The sequence below is a fragment of the Medicago sativa genome, chromosome 5, assembly GCF_051527215.1.
Source record: "Medicago sativa cultivar Bolivia chromosome 5, Bolivia_mono, whole genome shotgun sequence".
Lineage (NCBI taxonomy): Eukaryota > Viridiplantae > Streptophyta > Magnoliopsida > Fabales > Fabaceae > Medicago > Medicago sativa.
The window spans coordinates 3,645,624-3,668,428 of NC_140753.1; the positions used below are offsets into that span (position 1 = coordinate 3,645,624).

At 33.8% G+C, this 22,805-nt stretch overlaps 3 protein-coding genes and 1 long non-coding RNA gene across 7 annotated transcripts; 2 read left to right on the forward strand and 2 right to left on the reverse strand.

Annotated features, from left to right (window-relative positions):
- Positions 1-1,269: 1,269 nt before the first annotated feature.
- Positions 1,270-5,881, reverse strand: LOC146919233 (uncharacterized). Of its 2 annotated transcripts, none has more exons than XM_085712507.1 (3): positions 5,503-5,881; positions 3,440-5,051; positions 1,270-2,791 (listed from the first exon to the last, which is right to left on the reverse strand). In XM_085712507.1, the coding sequence occupies exons 1-3, from the start codon at positions 5,571-5,573 to the stop codon at positions 2,459-2,461; spliced, it is 2,016 nt and encodes a 671-aa protein (XP_085568633.1). In that variant the 5' UTR covers positions 5,574-5,881; the 3' UTR covers positions 1,270-2,458. The 2 variants fall into 2 exon arrangements, with proteins under 2 accessions (XP_085568633.1, XP_085568634.1); XM_085712508.1 differs by having other exon boundaries at positions 3,440-5,062; positions 5,503-5,880.
- LOC146919234 (uncharacterized) lies at positions 1,381-5,344 on the forward strand. The gene is made up of 2 exons (XR_015011385.1): positions 1,381-1,516; positions 2,343-5,344. It is a non-coding gene; the product is annotated as an uncharacterized LOC146919234 (long non-coding RNA).
- Positions 5,882-8,983: 3,102 nt separating the features above from the next.
- Positions 8,984-14,292, reverse strand: LOC146919235 (ASI1-immunoprecipitated protein 3-like). Its single transcript, XM_085712509.1, has 8 exons — positions 13,936-14,292; positions 13,796-13,858; positions 11,639-12,400; positions 11,395-11,529; positions 10,747-10,830; positions 9,797-9,856; positions 9,623-9,709; positions 8,984-9,523 (listed from the first exon to the last, which is right to left on the reverse strand). The coding sequence occupies exons 1-8, from the start codon at positions 14,239-14,241 to the stop codon at positions 9,230-9,232; spliced, it is 1,791 nt and encodes a 596-aa protein (XP_085568635.1). The 5' UTR covers positions 14,242-14,292; the 3' UTR covers positions 8,984-9,229.
- Positions 14,293-17,404: 3,112 nt separating this feature from the next.
- Positions 17,405-21,504, forward strand: LOC146919236 (glutamate--cysteine ligase, chloroplastic-like). Of its 3 annotated transcripts, XM_085712511.1 has the most exons (16): positions 17,405-17,498; positions 17,950-18,254; positions 18,350-18,500; positions 18,579-18,686; positions 18,876-18,968; positions 19,207-19,290; positions 19,411-19,479; positions 19,588-19,658; positions 19,750-19,818; positions 19,904-19,997; positions 20,126-20,215; positions 20,384-20,464; positions 20,707-20,799; positions 20,893-20,973; positions 21,051-21,120; positions 21,198-21,504. In XM_085712511.1, exons 2-16 carry the CDS (start codon positions 17,959-17,961, stop codon positions 21,284-21,286), a joined length of 1,539 nt encoding a protein of 512 aa, XP_085568637.1. In that variant the 5' UTR covers positions 17,405-17,498; positions 17,950-17,958; the 3' UTR covers positions 21,287-21,504. The 3 variants fall into 3 exon arrangements, with proteins under 3 accessions (XP_085568637.1, XP_085568638.1, XP_085568639.1); XM_085712512.1 differs by lacking the exon at positions 19,207-19,290; XM_085712513.1 differs by lacking the exon at positions 17,405-17,498 and having other exon boundaries at positions 18,350-18,474.
- The last annotated feature ends 1,301 nt before the right edge of the window (positions 21,505-22,805 follow it).

Genomic DNA, 22,805 nt, shown 5'->3' on the forward strand with positions numbered 1-22,805 from the left:
CAACACAATCACTCATGCGGTTATCATTTCTCATACCGATAAGAAACCTTAGTTGGAGTTGGAGAGCTAAGTTCCTAGTGCGAGACTTGAAAGTTTGAGAGTTATTATGCGAAATAAGACATGAGAGTTGGTTACAATTAATATTTAGTATGTTGAGGCTTGCTTTTTTGATATCCATTGTTTCCTAGAAACACATGAAAATGACCAAAAAATCCAACGGTAGTTAACTACCGTCGGTTTTCTAGTTATAAGCCAGCGGTAGTTAGGGGTGTTTTTGGTCATTTCCATGTGTTTCTAAGAAATAATGGATGTCAAAAAAGCAATTCTCTAGTATGTTTGGTTGGGTTGGGTTAGATTGTGCTAGAGTGTAAGATGTGAGTTGGTTTAGCCAAGCCCAATAAAGATCGTATCATCGAGATTCCACTTGTGTGACATTGTGCGGAAATATCACATGATATTGTTCAACCACAATGTAACGCTTAACCTTTTTTTGTTTTCTTCTCTCTCTTTTACAATGTTTTTTTGTTTTTTTATTTTATTTTAAAATGAGGATGCCACATGTCACATTGTGGTTGAAGAGTGTCGCGTGACATTCCCGCCTCAATGTTACACAAAAGGAAACTGTGTCTCTGAGTTGGTTTGGCCTAGGCTGCCTAGCCCTCTCTCTTTCTCTTTGCTACTTAACCGAACTCATATCTTTGACCGAAAAAGATCAAATTTTTAATAGATAATTTCCTTTTCTATGCAAACTAAAATTGAAGCTATGTAATATCAAGTAAACAAACTAAGAAATTGGAAGAAAAGTGTATGAACTCTCCCTTCTCTTCTTCCATCAAAGTGATGTGTATTGTACAACAAGAATTTATGTGAGAGTGCGAGGGAAAGGAGCAAGGCAAAGTAATGTAGGGAACGAAGTGAAGAGTTATTAAAATGGCTCTGGTTATTTTCTACGTTTAAGACTTAAAATGAAGAAAACACAAAAGTCTCCTTTTATTTTCCTTTTTTTTTTGAATCATGTATCATCTAATGGTAATTGTAGAGACTAATTCATTGAGTCGGCTAGAATTGGATAGAAAAACTTGAATTTAAAAGGAAGAGAGAGAGAGGGAGGGAGGGAGGGAGAGAATCTGATGATCTAAATTCGAACCCAAAATTCCACATAAAATATCATCACATCCAAACCACTAGGTTGTAACAACATCGACTATTATCCAAGATAAATAAGTTAATGGTCTTTTTATTCTTATTTTCTTTTAATAAAAAAAATGCTTCTAAAAATGAGAGGCTTTTTTTCCCACACAATTCCCTCCTGGGCATCACCACTAGACACTCCACATTTTCTCCATGAGAGCTGAGTATTCACTCTTCTATCTAGCAATATATATTCTTATTCTATTGACATGATGAGTAATCCTAATAAACCAGTCTATGTTCAAATAAGAAAGAACTAGAGCATCTTCTACTTATATTGATGTGAATTTCATCCTCACCATGTTCACTTCTAACCAAATTTCAGGTCATAGTCACACAATTCGCGGTTCTCTTTGGTACGTGGTACGAATTCGGGTACGCGGTACGCCAACTGTCAAAGAATTCGGTACGCGGGGGGTATACAGAGCCGGTTCGCTATTTGGTACGTTCAGGTAAAACATTGAATATGGTAAATTAATAAAACTAATTAGTTTTAAAAATATATTAGAAAATATTAATTTCATTAATAAAAATTAAAGAACCATACGAAATGTTTTTTTTTTTACCAATCCACATGTAGTTAAATTAATTTTCTTTTGAAGAAATGTAGTTAAATTAAATAATAAATAGTTCTTGACTTGTTGTGACTAGTGAAAGGCTTCCTTGTAAACTGAGAAGGTGTAAACGTGGTTTTTGTTTAGGTGAATAGTAATGATACTTAATTGAACCCAATTTTTTTATTTTTTTTTAAATAAAAAAAAAAAGATAAATCTTTCTCTTTCTTGACCCGTTATCTTCTTCTCTGTGAAAAAAGAATTGCCCTGTTCATCTTCTTGTTCATCTCTTTTCAGTTTTTCTTTCTCCACTAATTCTCACTACCAACTTGCAATTAATCACATAAAGGGTGAAACTGAGCATCAAATTCACCCTTTCCTTCACCCTTTCCTTCACCCTAATTTGGGGTTCAAATCTGCAAAATGAAAAAAACTGAGATTTTTTACGGGATCTCTCTTCAATCTTGCTGGTACGCTGTTTTCCGCGAATTCCACACGAATTTGGACGAACCGGTTCGCAAAAGTACCGCGAACCGGTACGTACGAACCAATTCGCGGTTCCTTGTTAGGGTAACGAATTCTGTGACTATGTTTCAGGTTCTACCAACAATTGCATACAATATGGACTCATAGCTGGCAATAACCATTTTCGCTCGAGTTGCGGCCTTCAATCAGGCTATGTTGGAATTCAAGTGTGAGCTGTAAACTACACTTCATACTCGCCCAATAGGAGAAAAAGGCGGGTTCAGCATAGAGGGTCGATGAATTCCCTTGTGAATATTAGACACTGTCGTCTTCTCCTCTGTTATGACTGATTTGATGAATAATTCTACTTCTTCTTCAATTAGTGTATTTAATGAACTGCATTGAGATAACCGTTGATTTTTCGCGTCTTCTGCCTTAGCGCTAAAGGCAGAGGTGCCATGCAAAATGGCGACACAAATGGAGAAAACTTGTAATGAAGATAATTTTGCATGGAAATCAACTGCATATAGACCCTCTTCAACTAATGTCATGCCAAAGGTAGGAGTACTTTCTTTGGTTCCCTGTGCTCCAAAAATAGATAAAATGTAAGTACAAGAAAAAACAATCAAAGAGGCTCGTAATTGAAGCATGTTACTGAAAAACTGAATGAAACAGTGAAAGATCCAATCAAAAACACATTGTTGTAGCATACAATCTTATATAGTATGTACATTGGTCTCATGGAATTAGCTTGTTGTCCAATATCTTTTTGCTTTTTATCCAATTGTATATGCATTTTATCTTTATACCAAATACTAGCTAAAGACAAGTAACATGATAGAATTCTCCAAGCTAATTTAAAGAATGTTCTGACTACTGTGGCTCCATTATTCTGTGCTGACCGATCAATTGTCTATAAAACACGTTATTATCGTAAGAGTAGAGAAGCAAAAAATTTGCATTATGACGATTTAGTACCTGTTTATTTAAGCTTAACCAATTCGAACAAAAGTGCTTAACCAAACATGCTTTTAAATCGCCCAAAAAATCGATGCAGGGAAACTAATAGCATGCTTCTATAAAACATGTTATTTGATCAGTTCAAATGAAAACACACATTTAACCAAATCAATTTTATAAAATCAAATCCACTCAAAATCACATTCGTCAAATGTTCACCCAAAAACGCATTCAAAATATTAAGACTTCATATGAATTTCATGTTTTACCTGAGGCTGAGAGAAAAGTTCCAGTGGTTGATATTTCTCCACAAGAGGGCGATCTTCATGAAATTGAACACTAGGATTGCCTAAAATAATAAGAGGGCAGGCCATGTCCCAGCCACCACAGTCGCAACCTCCACCACGTTTCCATCGATCAAGTAACGATGAAGGACCCTCACTTTCAGCACTCGGCAAACCATGGTTTCCAATTGGTAATACCACCTTCACTTGCTCTACTAGTGAAGAGATAGCACTTGGTTTGGAATATGCTTTAGTTTTCATTCTATCACCTCTTTTGTATTTCAAGCTTTCTCTCTTATGAAACGGTATTCGCAAAACAATAGCAGCACTTTCAAGGCTAGAAGCATTCAGAGTTTTCGAAGCATCTTGTTGGCTATAAGACTTTTTCTTTGGTATAACACTTTTTCTTGAATGAGTAAAATCATACAACACAAATTCTGTAACCATATAGTTTCCAATTACTCCATCTTCTAATGCAGAACATAAACTACAAGAAACTAGCATCTGTGCTACCATTGATGATGAATCTTTGTCACAATGTTGAGTTCCCAAGCCTGCATTATTCTTCGTTCTAGTATCAACAGAGTGAAATGTATATACCCAATTTAAAGCATTACCTACTCTCCATGTCTTTGCAACAAAGGCATGTTCAGGGGAATTTACCTTAAACTCAAAATAAGGATGTCCTTGTTTGTTTTTCAACTTGAGATTACCATGCAAATGAACAGGTGAGCATGCTAGACTAGAATCCTTAATTTCTCTATTGATAAATTCAGAAACAATGCCAGCATCTTTTGTTGTGTTGGAGAAGTCATTCAACAAAGATTTTTGACAAGCCATGTTTCTTGCAACTTTTTTTGACTTTGTGAAAGGATTTAGCCTTTTTCTGATTGGAGTGAATGGGACTTTTGAACTCACTCTTGATGAACAATCACTTTCTGATGGATATGGTTGGTGAGAATTGGAGATTTCCACTTTTTTAAGAGGAGAATTATTACCAATTACAAGAGAATCATTAACCTTATTACTTCTAATCTTTGAATTTACAGAACCTGTTACTTCTACTATACTAGATTTTTTATCACAAACACCTGAATTTATGCACAATTCAATAAAACTACTTGATATGCTGTGTTCCATACAAGCACAGGAACAAGAAACAGATGGAGATTGAGAACTCAATTCTGAATCCTGAGATATTACTGAAGAAGGTGTCTCAACCTCAACAGAACCTTCATCATCTGAACCACACAATGCATAAAAAATGCTACCAGAATAAGAGTTGTCACTAGTCCTACTTGAAATTTCTATCTTCTTCCTTTCATGAATTGTGGCCATTTTCTTCTGATTTGAACTATGATAAATGGAACCTTTTCTGTTTTCTATATTCCCTTCTTGTTTATGAGATCTAAATGGAAGGCTCTTGCATGAAGAATTGATCTCAGCAAAGTCCTCTTTGAATTTCCCATTTCTACATGCTTTCTCCGTCTTCACATTCGAACAGTTTTGATGAGATGGAAGAACAGAATTTGGACTGAGACTCACAGAAGACTTGTCATTGAGATCCAACTCTTGTCCCATCAATAATTCCAGAGTCCTGTAATTATACTATTATATAAAGGAAAAACAATAGTAAAAAAAAGAGGAAAGATATTAGTTTTTTTCAAGGGTGAGTAAAATTGAACAGCAACAGTTTATCATTCAACATACTTTAAATCTTACTAAGGTACTATTACAAGTAAAATAATGCACATATATTTAGCTCAGCTTCTCATTCAGCATAAACAGAAAAATCACAGAAAAACATGAAAATAACAATTTAAGATGGAGTAAAAAGAACCTATGATATACTATATTGAGGAAATTGCAAAGAAAACAGAAAAATAAAAATGCTGGATGAACTATGTAACGCAGATATGTTTTTGGAAAGTGATGATAATTGTAGTGCAAATGATGAGTATAGTAACAGTAGTAAAGTTTCTTTGATATCAAATCGTAATAACAGTGAAAAAAGAGGAAAAAGGAAAAGGAAAAGGAAAAGAGCTTACTGAAATGAATCTTGGAGAAGTGAACTAGAAACAAGAAAAGCAATGTGAATACACTGCACTGCACTACACATTCATTGTTTATCTTCAAAGTTGAACTGAATTTGAAGGTATTAAAGAATAAGCAGTTATACAAAATAAAAGTGCCGCCAAAAGAAGGTAGAGACAAGAGAGAAGGACTGAAAATTCTCTCACACATGAGAAAAACAAGAGACAGCGCAGTGATGATCTTGTGCACATGTCTCCGGTTAAAAAACAAAAGCTACATATATATGTCTTTTTTTCATTACAAGCACCATCATAGTGTTTCTTTTGTCTCTTCTATTATTTACCTTTATTTTTGTCTACCTCACCATATGGGTAGGACCACTCATCCATGCCAGCCACCCAACCATAATAGTAACAAACAACTTTGGACAGACTTTTTTTTATGGTCACATGAGTTTGAACCCCGAAACTTGCATATATTATGCATTGTCCCTACCAACTGAACTAAAAGGTTGTTCACTATGTTCCTGGGGTAAGATAAATGACTGACTTACTTTATTTATTTATTTATTTTGGTTTGAAAGAGTTAAAATCACTCTAAATAGTAAATACACCTCCAACATCTTAGAGGTCTTGCAACTACCATGTAATTTGTACTTGCAAACTCCTTTATTTATCTTATAAAATTGATATTTTATTAAAAGGGTTTTGTTTAGAGTGTCTCCATGACACTCTTTAAGCATTTTAATTTAAGTAATGATTCTTTCAGGGCCGAACCTTTAGGAGTGCAAGGTGCTCAACTAAGCCGGGCCTTCCAAATGTTATGGGTCTCAAAAAATAAATTTAAGTCTAATACTCACCCCTACTTAAATAAAAAAAAATATATGTTACTTTCTTTTCTTTCTTCAGTACATGTTTGAGATTTTTCTACACTCCAGTTCTCCTTTCTGGACATAAATTTGGTGCTATCAAACCACCCCCAATTTGTATAATCACTTAATCAATCAATTTGAAAAACTATTTCATTGAAAGAATCATCTAAATCATTTCTTTTTTGCATAAACCATTCATTTTCTCCTTTCCACAACGGAGGAGTGACAAATCCAAACGACACTATTAGGTAAATTTCACCTCTCTTTCACTTAATTTTTTTTATTTCCTTTCATGTTTAGAAGTTCTTCTCATTCAGATTTTTTTTTTAATGAAGCTTAGCTACACAAAAAAATTTGCATTTTTATTTTACCGAGGGCCTATTTTAAATAGAAAGCCGAGCCTCCTATTTCATAGGAACGGCCCTGGATTATTCAATAAAATCAAACATTTTAATTTTTGATGCACTGAATTAAAAACTTATGATTTAAGATTCTTAAAAAGTGTTTTAGAGGCAGTCGTTAATATTTCCTTTATTAAAATCAATAACTATCTACCAAATTATCAAATGTAATTAATCGCATTTTTTCAACAACCTGCATATATCCTCTCCATTTGTAACTTTTTCCATTTGTTGCAATTTGGAGAGAGATAGACACAAAAAAATAAGTGGTGGGTCCTATCACTAAGTGAATCCCACCATCATTATTTTTTATGTGTCTATCTCTCTTCAAATTGCAAAAAGTTATGGAGAGGATTTTGACCCTTTTCTCACACACGGTCTTTTAAGTAGAAAACTAGAGAGCATATAATCTACATTCTACAAAAGCATTTTTTTTTTTTTTGTGCACTATCCTAGCTTATTTCTATATATCTTACATAGAGAGTTTGCGCCTTATTGTTCTGAAAGTTACAATACCATATCATCATCAGGAATGAAACCAAACCAAACCAACGATTGTCTTTGGATAACGTAAATGCTTCACCAAACAAGTCCACTTTAAATAGTTTGTTGTTGTTTAATTATTTATTCGTAACAAGATTATAATGTTCAACATGCAACTCATCCACATTTTGTATAATCTTAATCATAACAACACTTCTTGTTCTCCCTTTGTATAGTCTATCAATAATAGAGTGATAACTAGCATCATTAGCTTTAACATTATCTCTTACCTCTGCAGTGCCTAGAATTGAGTTATAGCAGCACCTGACAGTAAAATCACCATCTTTTGATTCATTGGCAATCTGCAGTGCACGTGTCAACAACTGGATGATTATATGTGTTTCTCCACTCTTATATAATTCAATGATTAGAATAAGATAACTATAATAGTTTAATACAAAATTTTTAAGCCGTGAACTTCATTTTCTATTAACAAAACCGTAAGATGTCATATTTTAAGCCCTTTACCCTGCATTCAGCAATTTATCCTTAATAATTGCCTGGGGAACCAATGTAAGCATATGCACATTTTCTTTACACATCTCCACTGGAAATGGAGGAAGAAAAACAAGAAGAAGATGGAAGAACTAGGTTATTAAATTTGAATTTTCGTCTTCTCGTTTTTTGGTTTTGGTCCCTCTATGAATTTTGTTTTTTGGGTTTTGGTTCCTCTACGAATTTTTTGTTTGTTGTTTTGGTCGATCTCTCACTATGTGACTCATCATCCACTTCACATTGTTTTTTGCCTTTTGGTTTTGTCACGTCACACACCACCACGTCATCCTTCGTTTTTCACTTACAAGTTTTTGTAACAAATGATGACAACATGAACCAAAACCAAAACATTTATAACTTACAAGGTTTGTTTTAGACAAAAAAAAAAGATATAGAGACGAAAACAAAAAATACGCAAACATACAAAGACAATTAACATATTTAAGCCTGGTTAATTTGATGATTTAAGAGGATATTGAGAGCGACAAAAGACCCGTGATGTTGCCACTAAAACGAAGTAAATTGGGCTAACCGTAAAAAGGAAAGGTCAAGTGGTTAAACAGTGGATTTAGGCGGGCTTAAAGAGGATTAAGCGGGATTAGAAAGCACAAACTTCCTAAATTGCCCCTAACATGAGAGGGAAATTTCGCTCCTATTATTCCTTACCAACTTTAATAAGATTTCATAAGAAACACCTAAAAAAGTAATAAGATTCATGAAATTGGTTATAATAAGGGATAGATGGAGAAATGTAACAACTTTTAATGAGTTGAGTTCACCTTAGTCCGACAACATCTACGGTCTTTTATTGAGTTCGTATTTGATTCATTCATTGTTCACACATGAGACATACATGAAAAATATATTAGTGTTTTAGTGGATCCCACTTACCTATCAGATGTGTCTAACTCTCTCGATTGAGCCACTTTGCCAACCTTCACAACACTATTACACCTTTAGTGTGTTGTGTCAGGGTGGGGGTCATCTAGACATAGGGAGATAGCCCTTACCTTACATGTTTTTGTGGTAATCAACTAGGCCATAAGCCAAAGTTCTAAGACTATCCCATTCCATTTTCTTCTACTTCAGATATCCAAACATAGTGTATGCTCAAGTGTAGGGAACCAAGCTCGCTGGGATGTTGTAATGCATCTACTTGATGAAGTCAAATAAGTACAGAGCATGTGAAAAGAACATCGAGTTTTATTTATTGAAATTTTCTATTTTGTTTATTAACGATTTCAAAAGGTTTACAACTACAGACTCAAAGTAAACTCAAATAAATATTGCTATGATGCAATTAACACTACCCTTTAGGACCAAAAGATCACTGTCTGCAAGTGATGAAACAGCAGAACTCTACATACACAACTTTTGCTGGTTTCAGCCTCAAAGTAAACAAATTGCAACGTCTAAAGAGCACAACATAAATCATTCCTTATCAGCCTGTCTTTTGGCCTCAACATTGTCATCTTTCTTGGGCTTGCCAAATGACTTCTGGGCGGCCAAATCAGGAATAGATGGTTCACCTGTTTTCTTAGAGAGGTCATCAGCTGAGTTTTCAGAGCCACGGGGGCTCACCAGCTTCTTCTGAACATCTTCAAATTTTGCAGTGGAAGATGGTGTTGTGCTCATGCTTCTCTTTGAATCCAATGCATCTATGGTCAGTGCAGACACCTCATCACGGGAGGCATACCAGGAATTACCACAGGCAACACATTCCAGCTGAAGAAAAGGCAGAACAGCAAGCAATCAAACCAAGCTCTAAAGCTATAGGACACATTGGTCCGTTTGGAATTTTGACTTCAAGTAAAAAATGCAAACCTGGTAACGGTCATCATGTCCAGCATGGATAATCTCCCTCAAGCCCACCTTAGAATCTGTGCATCTTGAACAGCGGGCATCTGTCATCTATTTGAGGGAAAGGGAAAGCTGAAGTCAGCAGATTTTCACACAACAGAGAAAAAATTGTAGTGGGAGAAAGGAAGGAAAACTTACTTGCATGTGTTGTTTCTCATCAGGCTCCTTCTTGGTTTTTTCCTCAGCAGTCAAACCCTCCTGAAGTTCATATTTAGTAGATGACCATACGAAACCAAACAATCAATATGCAGTTTAACCTTTTCAAAAGCATCTTTTATTGAGGACAGGAAGCACTATTATTTCAATTAATAGTTGTTTATGAAGTGCATGCATTACTTGCTGTTTAGATCAAAGAAAAAGCGCAAATAGCTTTAAATGAAAGAAAAAATTATTTCTTGCTGTTTAAATGAAAATGATTACTTGCTGTTTAAATGAAAGGAAAAAAAAAAAAGATTTCAAGCACCGTTTGAAAGCATGAGCCATTTCCAGTGTTCTGAGAGTTTATCTATTTTATATTAACTACACCATTGTTTTAAATAGAATCAACCTACAAAAGCAATTCCATACAAAACAAGCATCGAAGAGGATTACAGTTTCTACGTGAATGTTTTCTGCAAGGCTGAAAGTTCATCTCCAACCAACAATAATACTATGCAATGTTATAGTCATTTAACCCAATAAGGACAGTCTACAAAAATGCAACAAAAAGGGGGGAGGGTGGTCGACATTTTTCAAGGATACAAGGGAAGAGGTTTGTAATCATCCACTTCCCCCTAGAAAAAGTTCCAAATGCTCCAACTTAATATTTTCTAAAATAAAAGTCTTGAGCAATCAAATTTTCTTGCTTCTTGTATATTCATTTCTTTTAGTAGGATAAAGAAATAATCAAAGGAGCATAACATTTTGGAGACTATTGTAGAAGGTCGAATTAATAGAAATTCAGTGATATAAACAAAAAACTGAATGCTGCTAGCTTAAATTGGAAAATAGTAGTCAAAAATCTACTAAGCAACTTCATTTCATTCAGCTGACAGGTCATAAGTTCCATTGAACATTTTAGAAAATACCACATCTAGACAATCTCGTACCTTTAATTCAATGGGTGTCATATTCAAAATTTTAGAAGGTTTCAACTCTCCATTTAACAGACGGCGTGCTAGCAATGCATTGTTCTGCAAAGAACACAAAAATGGAATAAAATATTCAGTTCATCATTACCACTGCGGAGAAAAAATGACATGTATAAGAAAAAAATATTAATTCTCAAGCCAAAAACGTCGTTATAACCATGGTGCTGCCACATTGATTTCGCAAGCCAAAAACACCGCAAGAGGATTGGATGTGACAATGGTAAAGTTATAAATAAGAGGTAGGTTGAGAAAATTTACAGCTAGCTTCTTTTTCCCTTTCTTTTCAATGACATTAAGAGATAATGCACATAACATTACTGTGTGCTTTGTAAACATATAATTACTTAGTATGCTACAGCATGATCATCCAACATTCCAACTCATTGTTTCTCATTATGTTATGAATAGAAAGACAATACTTTTATCTCGAGCTTTTAACCTCCTAGAGATAAATATAAATTTATAAGATAATAAGAACAGAAATCAATACATTGAAACCCACACCTTAAAATGTAGCAACAATATGAATTTTTTCAATGACTCAAATATAATAATTATAATTATTTCAAGGGTATAATTTATATATGCAGAATGCCAGCTTCTGACCTTGAGATTAAAATCTAATTGCCGCAACTTTTGGTTATACTTCTGAAAATCTGTTGAAAAAGCCTCATGGGAAGTTTTTTCAAGAGCAACTATGGCTGAAACAGCAGCATCTGGCCACACAAAAGACTCGGAACTCTGTAAAGAGAAAAAAAGACAGAATTCATATACTCCTTAAGGAAAGGGAAGTAAGAACAGGATGAGAAAATAAATAATTGATAACCCAAATAAAACATAAATTTTATACCTTCTGACCCTTGTCCTGAGAGTCATTTGCTATTTCTGAAGTTCTATCATTGCTTTTATTCTTGATTGCATCAGACTCGGCATTTCCTGATCCTTTTTCCTTTTCTGTACTATCATCATTATTACACATGTACTGAATGTGTTGAAGCAACCTCTCCAACCATTTGTCACGATGAATGTTTCCAGTTAGTGCATTGAAATTTACTAATATGCGATGATGCTCTGAGTCATTATTAACACAACTCCCAGGTGTTTCAGGCTTGGAATGTTGGTCACTCTTAGAAACTCCTTCCTCCTCCCTTGAAACATCAATGGGAGAAATGCTCTTTCTCCTTAAGCTTCTTTTATTTTTTGTCATGTCCTCCTGAACAGCAGGAGGGGCTTCTTCAGGCTCAATGTCGAGTAGATCACCGATGCGTTTCATAGTTTTCTGAACAAGCTCGTCAATTTCTTGCTGGTTAACATCCTCATAGTCCTTATCAGTCAGCTTCCAGAGTTTCCTTTCCAAAGTGTCATACACCCTTTGTACGATGAAGCCAGGATGTTGCTTACGTTTCGGAAACTGTTTGTTCAAGGGCACAAAATGCACCACACACTTATGCATAACAGACTCTGCAGGAACCTCATCACGGTGAAAACTATAAAAAAGCTCCCTTGTATCACACGATTTCCAGCTTCCACCGCCTTTTTTTTCAGCTTCTTCAGGACGATAAAACCACTGTCCAGCCACCATTATGCTGCCACTAAAGTACTGTATAATGTCCTGACAGAAAAGCAATATCAAAACACTCAGATTGAAAGGATGTATTAATCCAGAAAATCAAGAAAAGCAGAAAGGAGTAAAAAATAAATATTGATAAGGAGTTCAGGTATGCTCCATTTAGCCAATGCTCCATTTAGTCCATTTAGGGTCTTGATGGAAGACATGTGGCAAAAAAAAAAAATTTGAGGGCTGAGATTTTAAGTTAATAAATTAACATTTGCTTAGTAAAACAATAAAAACAATATCTTCCTCTTCTCTCTTATGATCACTCTTTTTCTTCCACCGTAGCCCACCGCCTTGAACCTCCTCCCGCCGCCTTGAACCTCCCAATGTGGCACATCTTTTTGATTCAAATCATTCGCATTTGAATTATCAGTCCAGCAACGCTTGGAAACAGATAACCTGAGATTCGATATCGAATTCGAAACTGATAACCTGAGATTCCCAATAATACAAATCGAAAATCAAATCACTAATTCCAACTTGACCATACAAATCAGATCTATTTTTCACAGCCCAACATCGTTACTTTCATCGGAGAAAAATCCAGGAGATCCCCGATAATTAAAGAGGGGAGAGCGGCGACAGAGCTATGGATTCGTTTGTGATGGCAGCGGCGAGACAAAGATGAGAAGAGGAGAGAAAGCGCAACACAGTGAGAGGAGGTTGGCGGCGATGGGCAGCGACGGAAGAGGAAACATATTTGGTTTTGATTTAATAAAAACAAATGTTAAATTTTTTAACTTAAAATAAATCTCAGCCCTTAAATTATTTTTTGCCACATGGCTTTCACCCAAGAACATAAATGGACTAAATGGAGCGTTTGTTAGATGGAGCTGATAAGGGGAGGGAAACCCTTTACAACATCAACGTAACACAAACTAAAGTAATTGTACGACATTATTACATTATGCCTTTCCTAAATTATATCACAGCTCTGCATTATTAATCTTTTCCTATACCAGAGTTACAGATATTGTACTTGACTACTGGTGGTGGTCCTGATGGATCAGATATCAATATCAACACGTAATTAATCAAACAGAATAAAAATTTCCACTTAAAAACCAAATTAGCTTCAATATCCTAATGCTAAATCCAAAGCATGACAATGGAAACGGAAAAACTTAACAACGTAAACAATGTCGCATAACAATAACATGTCAGCTAGAGTTGTGTATCTACTAAGTTAGCAAACAAATTTTTGATAGGGTTTAGATCCTTCCTATAATTTTTCTCTGCACCCTCAACAACATTTTAGGGTTTAGAATGCATGAAAGGAGGATCCAAATGTTCAATCATTCTATAAGCTAGTTACCTTCATCAAAAACTGATCAAAATGTTCAATCTTTCAACCCTAATTCTAAATCACAATTAGGCATATTAATTAATTACCTTGATTATAGCAACATATGGTTTTTGTTCTTTATCCTCAGGCACAAGCATTACAGGATCCTCCTACAAAAAACAACAATTTGCGTTATAGCATTTGAATCACGAAATCAAATCACGGAAAAAAACGTTACGAAACTTACAAGAGAATATTGATTTCCATCAAACTCAAACGATTCGTAATGTCTCTTCCTCCCTCTTCCTTTTCCCGAAACCCTAAGGGGTTCACCAATCGGCTTTGCATCCTCTGGAGTTTGAGGCGAATCCTTTTTCTCTTCTTCCTTCGCATCGCTATCGTTATTGCTATTGTCGTTGGATTCTTCATCTTCTTCTTCGTCTATAAGCTTCATCTTCTTTCGTTTGCGAAGCTTTGAATGCTGAGGTGGCGGTGGTGCTTCGTCTTCTTCGTCATCACTTGTGGCCACCTGAGTGAAGCGCCGATTCACCATTTCTCACACAACCGCTTTGAATTGTTCTCACTGTTACAATTCACAAACAATGAACACGGAATTTGACTCACGACAGGTTATGTTGCAAACAAGTAACGTGTGTCTCAAAGTTAGATTGAGACCCTGACCCAAGGGTAAATTAGTAACTGTCATCTACATTAAATGAAGAAGAGATCTAAACCCATTTACTTAGCTCAAAATAAAACAAAATCCCTCGAAATTGACACTAGGAAGATTCAAGACTTTAAGAAAAGTTAAACTAGCTTGTCATTTTATATTGATAAGTCGGGTTGATCAATCAAGATTGGTACTCTTATATATGGATGTTATGAAGTGCGAAGATAATAAACAATGAAGAATTGTGTTTAAGACAACTTGGGAAATATTGTAAAGTCTGCATTTCTAGATGTTTCATCGAAGAAGATTTGAGATGAACCTCTTTAAAACTATTTGAGCTAATGAAATTTTATTTTATTTTGGACGATAGACGAAATGACATAATTGAAAACTACATAAATAAGTTGAGAAATCAAGGTTTAAACCCTGATCACGGAGTCTACCTAACAATTTCGACATTTTTTTATCAATCGAGATATAACGTGTGGATTAAGTTATGTAATTTATGAGTTCCAGTTAATGTAATTCGAGACCTATGTTCATCACGTAATTTCCATTAAAAACGAAAAAGAAATTAAATAAATAAAAAAGGAAAATATAAACTATACGCATTAACAATCTCGCGTTGAGTTTAGTAAAAAAAAAGAAAATCTTGCCTTGAGTAAACAAATATGAATTAAAATGTTTTTTCTTGATCCTTCTGTTAAACAATTGTCGCACAACTAAGCATCTTCTTCTTTTGGATTGAGATGTCGGGTTGACTCATACTTTACGTGAAGGAAATTTTGCAGCAGATTATTTGGTTAAGTTAGGTGTTTTAGCCTATTCAAGACTTGTTGTTTTACCGGACCCTCTTTTGATCTATACCCCATTCTCCTAACGGATGCTTTGGGTGTAAAGTTTATTCGTCGTTAGTTTTTTTTTTCTTTTTTTCTCTTCATAACCCATAAAGAAAAAACAATTCTATCGAATGGATTGGAAAATTGAAAACCCACAGTTGAATCATGAACGAATGGTACCGAATGGAAAAATGACAAACATTTTTATAGTATCCATACCAATAATCTTGCCTTTCTTGTTTCCTTTGAATCCCACGGTTCCTCCATCTTTCAAGGTTAGGGTTCGGAGCATATCATTTTCTCCTGTCATATGTCGTGAGCATCCATTGTCCACGTACCATGACTGGAGCTTTGATTCTCCCATAAATCATATCTAAAGCATAAAAAATTCCAGACTTAGGTACCCATATTTCCATGGATCCTATGGGATTAGTTCTAAAGGATTTTTCCTTCTTCAGATCCTTAGGCTTAAAAAAGGTAATTAAGAGTTGGTCAAGCAGGTAAAAATTAAAAATTGGGATTTCGGATGAGGAGGTCTGTTTCGATTCACTTATTTTTTAGCTTATGCAAATAAACAATATTTTATGTATTATTCATAAGTTTGTCAAGATAATTTATGAAAAAACTGATTATTGAAATACAATAATTCGCTATTGAGAATTTATGAATAACATAAAAACTTATTTATTTGCATAAACAATTTTTCATAAGCTTGAAAATAAGTCAATTCAAACGGACCCAAAAATTTAAATTTAATTAAATTGAAACAAGAATAATTATTAATGAATAATTTTTTTTATCAAATAATTATTATCAATGAATAATTAAGTATCAAATAATTATTATCAGTTGAATCTTGGTGAATAAGTTTCGGTGTTTTTTCATTCTTCTCCTTTACCTTTCTTTTATTGTATGTTATTCTTTGATCACTTAACTTTGATTGTTGTTAAATTTTGTTCAACACCTCAAATTAATAGTGTGAGTTTTGTCTGAATTCACTACACATATGAAGAATATTTTTTAGAAATATAAGTCAATTTTTTGTCAAAATAATAAATACAAAACTTTTGTGAACTAAAGTTATCTTAATCAACAAAAAAATATACTAAAGTTTTTTTTAAAAGAATGTACAAGAGTGTTTTTTTAACAAGTTATCTATTTTAATTCCTTAAATAAATAAGAAAAAGTTTTTTTATTCGGAATTTGAACAGCTGAGTCATACTCACGAAAAAAAGGGTTAAATATGATTTTGGTCCCTATAAATATGTCAAATTTTCGTTTTAGTCCCTCTAAAATTTTCCTTCAACTTTTAGTCCCTATAAAATTTTCAATCTTCACTTTTGGTCCCTCTTTTAAAGTAAAATCATATGTAGAATTCATATTATTTAATAAAATTTTCCAGAAAAATTCAAATTATTATAAGAATCACTCCAAAAAAAATTCAGAATTTTTTAACAAAACATGAATTTAATATGAATTTTTATATTTTTTACGGTTAAAAATTCATATTTAATTTGTGTTATGTTAAAAAATTCTAATTTTTTTTAGGAAATTTTTTTAGAATACTTTACGCATTTCTGCACAATTTCATTAAAAAATACAAAAATGAAATTAAAAATAAGGACCAAAAGTAGTGATTCAAAATTTTATAGGAACTAAAAGTCGAATGAAAATTTTAGAGGGACTAAAACGAAAAGTTGACATATTTATAAGGACTAAAAACATATTTAACCCAAAAAAAAAAAAAATCTTTAACCTCTTTTAAGTTGCAGAGTAGATTACTCTTCCATCATGCAAGTAAGTATATGTTTTCAATCTTCTTTTTCTGCGGTGTCTAGGTTTTTTTTTTTTTTAATTGGCTGCGGTGTCTAGGTTCGAATCCCAAACTTTGTATATATTATGTATTGTCTTTAGCAACTGACGGGACGGTATATGTTTTCAATCTCACATATCTAGCTAAATTGATTTATCTTTAAAATAGAATAAAATAGTGTGAGTCTCACCGATAGCCGACCAAAAGGGATTCACTGTATATCCCAAAGTGAGAAGAACATAACACTTGTCAAGCAAAGGTGGGGGGCACCGTTGATAACATAAGCCAAACTAGCTAGCTGACGTGTCAGTCAAGTGACACGTGTTGCACAACCAAGACCAAACAATCCGTACCATTCCTATGTATAAATTGTTCAATTTTAATTGTTTTGATTAGAACTGTACTTGGTAACCATTTTAGTAACATCTATGATCACTCCTTTCACAATCACATTTGAATAATCCAATCCAATTAATTCTAGCTACCTGGTAACTTAACTTTTCATTTCATCAGTTAATTGCAATCTGCTGAAAATGTTTGTTTCGTGTACTTGTTAGTCAAAAAATAATATCAATGCATGCATTTAGCTATATATAGTTCATCACGTGTAGTCTCTATGTTATAATATTAGTCATATTCAAATTAAGCAAGCTGTTTTGATCAATATTAATATTAAACTTGCTTTGCTTCAATTTACGTGTGTTCATTTATAAAATAACACATGTGAAATTGTTTATTAGAACTTTCTTTACGCTTGCTTAATAGAATTTATGAAACAAAAATTATGACATGTATATAAAGAGTTTAATCATTTTTAGGGTAGCTTATATATAAAAATAACTTTTAATTTATATAAAACAGTTTTGTTTTATGTCTCATAAAAATAAATTATATACAAACACCTATATTTGATTAAATTATATATGTTGTTAATTTCAGTGAGGCAGAATGGGACTCCTTAGCCTTAAAGGGACATTAGGATCATCATCCATGGTTTTAGGGAAAGTTGATTCAAACAACCGAAGGGAAGGTGCATATTTTAAATTATCTTCCCTATGTAGTGGTTCAGTCCATTATAAGTTTTTGTACAAAGATAGAGAGATATTAAAATGCAGAAAAGGGAGAAGTGTTATTGTTGCCACTGGACCAGCCATAGAGGCTCCAGTTATTGCCACTGAGCCATTAACAAAGGATGATTTAATTGATTACATGGCATCTGGTTGCAAGCCTAAGGCAAAATGGAGGTAGAAAAAAAAATCAACATTAATTCACCAATATTTACCATTTTTTAATCTTGTGTATGGAATTTAATGTCAAATTTATGAATGTGTGACTGCAGAATAGGCACAGAACATGAGAAGTTTGGTTTTGAGTTTGATACTTTACGTCCAATCAAATACAAACAAATATCACCTTTACTTAATGGCATTGCTGAAAGGTTTCATTGGGATAAAATTATGGAAGGTGACAACATCATAGGACTCAAAACTGTAAGACCATATATATAATATTTTGATTCATTTTTTCTTTATGAAAAAATTTAGGCTAAATTGATCATTTGTACCTAGGGGAAGCAAAGCATATCATTGGAGCCTGGTGGACAAATTGAGCTTAGTGGTGCACCATTCAAAACATTGCATGAGACTTATGATGAGATTAACTTGCACCTCTATCAGGTTAGTATTTGCATTTTATGGAATTTAAATTATGAACTCCGGCTCCAAAATATGGATACGCTTCAAATATAATATTTCCTATTACCATATGTATCATGGACTGCAATGCAACATCATATTTTGAAGGCAGTGACTATGAGAATGTAAACTGCAACACAATTTGTTTTATTTTGATCTCATGTTTGATAGGCTAAAACTGTTGCAGAGGAAATGGGAATTGGATTTATGGGATTAGGTTTTCAGCCTAAATGGAGACTAGAAGACATACCTAGAGTGCCAAAGGTAAATAATATTTATGTGGTGATTTACTTATCAATATTTGAATGCATAGTTAGCTGGATGGACTTGTTAAAATAAGATTGGAATGCACAAAACTTCCACCATTTATATAAGCTATTGTTCATCCTAATAGAGTAAATGCTTCTTAAGATTCTGATTATTGGAATGGTTGCTGATATTTGGTTTCACTTGATTAATTTCTCCTTTTTCAATACTTCACTTGTACATTGATCTCTTCTAGGTACGTTACAACATTATGCAAAATTACTTCAGTAAATTTGGGTTACTTGGTGTTCAATCATTATTAATGACATGCTCAGTTCAGGTGAGTTCAATTTTATATTTTAATTACAACACATAGTTTGTGACACATTTATCTCTTTTATTATTTAAATTACAGAGACAAAATTTAATACTAACAGATACAAATCATCTGCGGATTTAGGTAAATTTGGACTTCGGTTCAGAAGCAGACATGATCAAGAAAATGCGCGCGAGTCTAGCTTTGCAGCCGGTGAGAAATTTAATTTAATAATGTCCGTTCGTTCCATTCCAATGTTACTGAAAATTTTCTGATTCTTAATGTATCTAATCTTACTTGTACAACAATTAAATAAACCAGTTAGCAACAGCCTTATTTTCAAATTCACCTTTCAAGCAAGGAGCTCCAAACGGTTACGTCAGCTTTAGAAGGTGTATAACTGTTTTAATTATTTAGGCACCTTAATTAACTGTTTTCTGTTATGAATTTTAATTTAATTTTTTCCATTGCTTGTTCAAACAGCCATGTGAATGGTCAGGTTGATAAACGTCGTACTGGAATGCTCCCGTTTGTTTTTTATGATACTTTTGGGTATGTTAATCTATACTTTTCCAAGTTTTAAATAAAGTTCAAATGCAAGAAGTGTGGTTTGATTTGGTGTGTGTTTTTGCAACAGGTTTGAGCAGTTTGTTGATTATGCTCTTGATGTACCGATGATATTTGCGTATCGAAAAAATAAATATATTCCATGTGGTGGCATGTCATTCCGGGTTATTATCTTTTATTTCTTAAACTATCTATCCATTACATGTAATCTTTTCCTTTAATGCTGTTTGTGATTAATTTTTGAAGAATGATTAATTGTACTTAATCAATGTTGTACTATTGTTTTGTGCAGGACTTCATGGCTGGTAAACTCCCTGCCATTCGAGGTCAAGTGCCAACAATCAGTGATTGGGAAAATCACCTCACAACAATATTTCCCGAGGTTATTAAGACATTTGCATATCACTATCAATCTATGAAACATTGACATAGATATGGACATTGGACACAACATTGATACTATCTAAAATAGAAGTAATTGAATGTAATCACTCAATGTCGACACCATAAGACTAAGTTAAGTTGTTTGTACGTGTTAAATTTGATGCAGGTCAGGCTAAAGAAATACATGGAAATGAGAGGTGCTGATGGGGGGCCTTTGAACATGTTATGTGCTTTGCCTGCTTTTTGGGTAATTCATCTCTATTTACACAGCATTATCGAATATATACATTGTAAAATTGGGTTTAATTTGTCTTTAGAATTATAGTGCATATAACTTGAGTTAAGGATCAAAGGTTGTGAAACTTAATTGCCTTGGTGAACAAGGCATGTGGTCGGAGTTTAACTTTAGTCCTAATTAATTCACACAATTAATGTTGTTATTTTGATTAATTTAACCTTGGTTTATTATGGTAATCTTTCCTATGTCAGGTCGGTCTACTCTATGATGAGGTTTCACTACATAATGTTCTAGATATGATTGCTGATTGGACCGATGATGACAGACAGTATTTGAGAAATCAGGTAATGAAAAACAACCAATTCAAAGATTTGTATTCTTGTTTTTTAAAATTTCTAGGACCTTAGGGACTTCAATCATTCTATTTTAATGTTTAGGTTCCTTTTACCGGATTAAAGACTCCATTTCAAGGTAGAATGTTACAACATGTTGCTGAAGATGTGTTGAAGTGGGCAAAGGTATCTTTAAGGTCAATGCTAATTGTTATTCTGATTTTATTATCTAGAAGTCTAATTCAATCAATCTTTTTTTGTAGGATGGTTTGGACAGAAGATGCTTAAATGAAACCATTTTTCTGGATCCATTGATTGAAGTGGTTGGAACAGGTATCTAAGTTAGTTTACTTTTAACTTCATTTCTATCTTTTTCAAAGAAACCTTTCATGAGATGAAACTGTGGCCAGGTATGACACCAGCTGAAAAGCTTTTGGAGATGTACAATAACAAGTGGGGAAGCAACATAGATCCTGTGTTTAGAGAGTGTTGTTACTGATCTTGTCTTCTGGTGAAGGAGAGAAAATGTAGATTGAAAATAACATAAGTGATGTGATGTAATTAGCTTATGGTGTTTTAATATGTAATTTTCTGTTTATAAATAATATCTGCAATCTATGTCCATATATTTAATTTATTTATGGACTTGTACAAATCCAGTATGTACAATTGTTTCTACTTTTTTATAACAGTTGTACAAAGTGAAATTTATGTTCATTACAATTAGAGTAATGGTTTACTATGGTTGCCTTGAAAATCATTGCAATATTTATGATATGCATTATGTAGTTTACTCTTAATAGTAAAAATCTAAAGCTTGTTCAATGATAAATATTAAGAATCTAATGGAAAAGAGAAAATGATTCATTAATAGTGAAAGAGTGTACAAGAGAGTATATATACTATCCCTTATTGTACTATACTTAGAAGGGTAGTACAATTCTCAAACTGAACTTGAAGTACAAGAAAGCTTCTAGTTTTGTTTATTGCACTCTGAACTATCACTATGTAATAGCCCCCCACAAGTTGGAGAGTGGTAGATGTCTAACAAGCCCAACTTGGATAGTAGATGAGTAAAAGGTTGTGGAAACAGAGACTTTGTAAAAAAATCTGCTAACTGATCATGAGTATTAACTGGCAAGAGCTTGAAGAGGCCAGCCTGAAGCTTTTCCCTCACAATGAGGCAATCAATTTCAACGTGTTTTGTCCTCTCATGAAAAACAAGGTTAGCTGCAATATGTACAGCGCTTTGATTGTCACAATATAAAACTGGCAACTGAACACAATGGATATTAAGATCTCTGAGAAGATAGAGGAGCCATTGAAGTTCACAAGTGGCAGAGGCCATAGCTCTGTATTCAGCTTCAGAGGAAGATCTTGACACAGTGGGTTGTTTCTTAGTTCTCCATGAAATGAGTGATTGCCCCAAAAAGAAACAATGACCTGAAATAGAGCACCTGGTGTCTTTACACCCTGCCCAGTCAGCATCTGTGTAGCCCTGCCACGACCTGGTGAACCTTTAAGATACTTGAGCACTCTTATAGCAGCATTGTAATGAGTTTGTGTAGGCTTGCTCAAGAATTGACTGAGTTGTTGTGTGATGAAAGTGATGTCTAGTCTGGTAGTATTCAAGTAAATTAGTCTTCCTATCAACCTTCTATAAGTAGAAACATCAGTGAAAGCAGCTGAACTATCACTATGTAACTTAATGGATGGATCAGAAGGAGTGGAAACTGGTTTGGAACAAAGAAGACCTGAATCATTCAACAAATCCAGACAATATTTTCTTTGGCATAAAGAAATTCGACTTTGAGAATGAGCAACTTCAAGACCTAAGAAGTATTTGAGAGTGCCAAGATCTTTGATTTTAAAAGCCTGATGCAGCACATTTTTGGTGAAAGATATCTCAGAGAGTGAATCACCAATGAGGATGATGTCATCAACATAAACTAGCAACACAGTAAAACTGTCAGAAGCTTGCTTGGTGAACATGGAAGCATCTGAAGCTGCCTGTTGAT

What these genes read in the sequence shown, in the direction of transcription:
- LOC146919236 (XM_085712511.1), top strand. Translation starts at nt 17,959, where the DNA reads ATGGGACTCCTTAGCCTTAAAGGGACATTAGGATCATCATCCATGGTT. An exon ending in CGAGTCTAGCTTTGCAGCCG is followed by an intron (nt 19,480 to 19,587) that starts GTGAGAAATTTA and finishes TAAATAAACCAG; the next exon opens with TTAGCAACAGCCTTATTTTC. An exon ending in GTGGTGGCATGTCATTCCGG is followed by an intron (nt 19,998 to 20,125) that starts GTTATTATCTTT and finishes TGTTTTGTGCAG; the next exon opens with GACTTCATGGCTGGTAAACT.
- LOC146919233 (XM_085712507.1), bottom strand. Translation starts at nt 5,573, where the DNA reads ATGTGTAGTGCAGTGCAGTGTATTCACATTGCTTTTCTTGTTTCTAGT. An exon ending in CTTCTCCAAGATTCATTTCA is followed by an intron (nt 5,052 to 5,502) that starts GTAAGCTCTTTT and finishes GTATAATTACAG; the next exon opens with GACTCTGGAATTATTGATGG. An exon ending in AACTTTTCTCTCAGCCTCAG is followed by an intron (nt 2,792 to 3,439) that starts GTAAAACATGAA and finishes TTTGGAGCACAG; the next exon opens with GGAACCAAAGAAAGTACTCC.
- LOC146919235 (XM_085712509.1), bottom strand. Translation starts at nt 14,241, where the DNA reads ATGGTGAATCGGCGCTTCACTCAGGTGGCCACAAGTGATGACGAAGAA. An exon ending in CATATGTTGCTATAATCAAG is followed by an intron (nt 12,401 to 13,795) that starts GTAATTAATTAA and finishes CTTTTCTGTCAG; the next exon opens with GACATTATACAGTACTTTAG. An exon ending in AATTAGATTTTAATCTCAAG is followed by an intron (nt 10,831 to 11,394) that starts GTCAGAAGCTGG and finishes TGTTCTTTGCAG; the next exon opens with AACAATGCATTGCTAGCACG.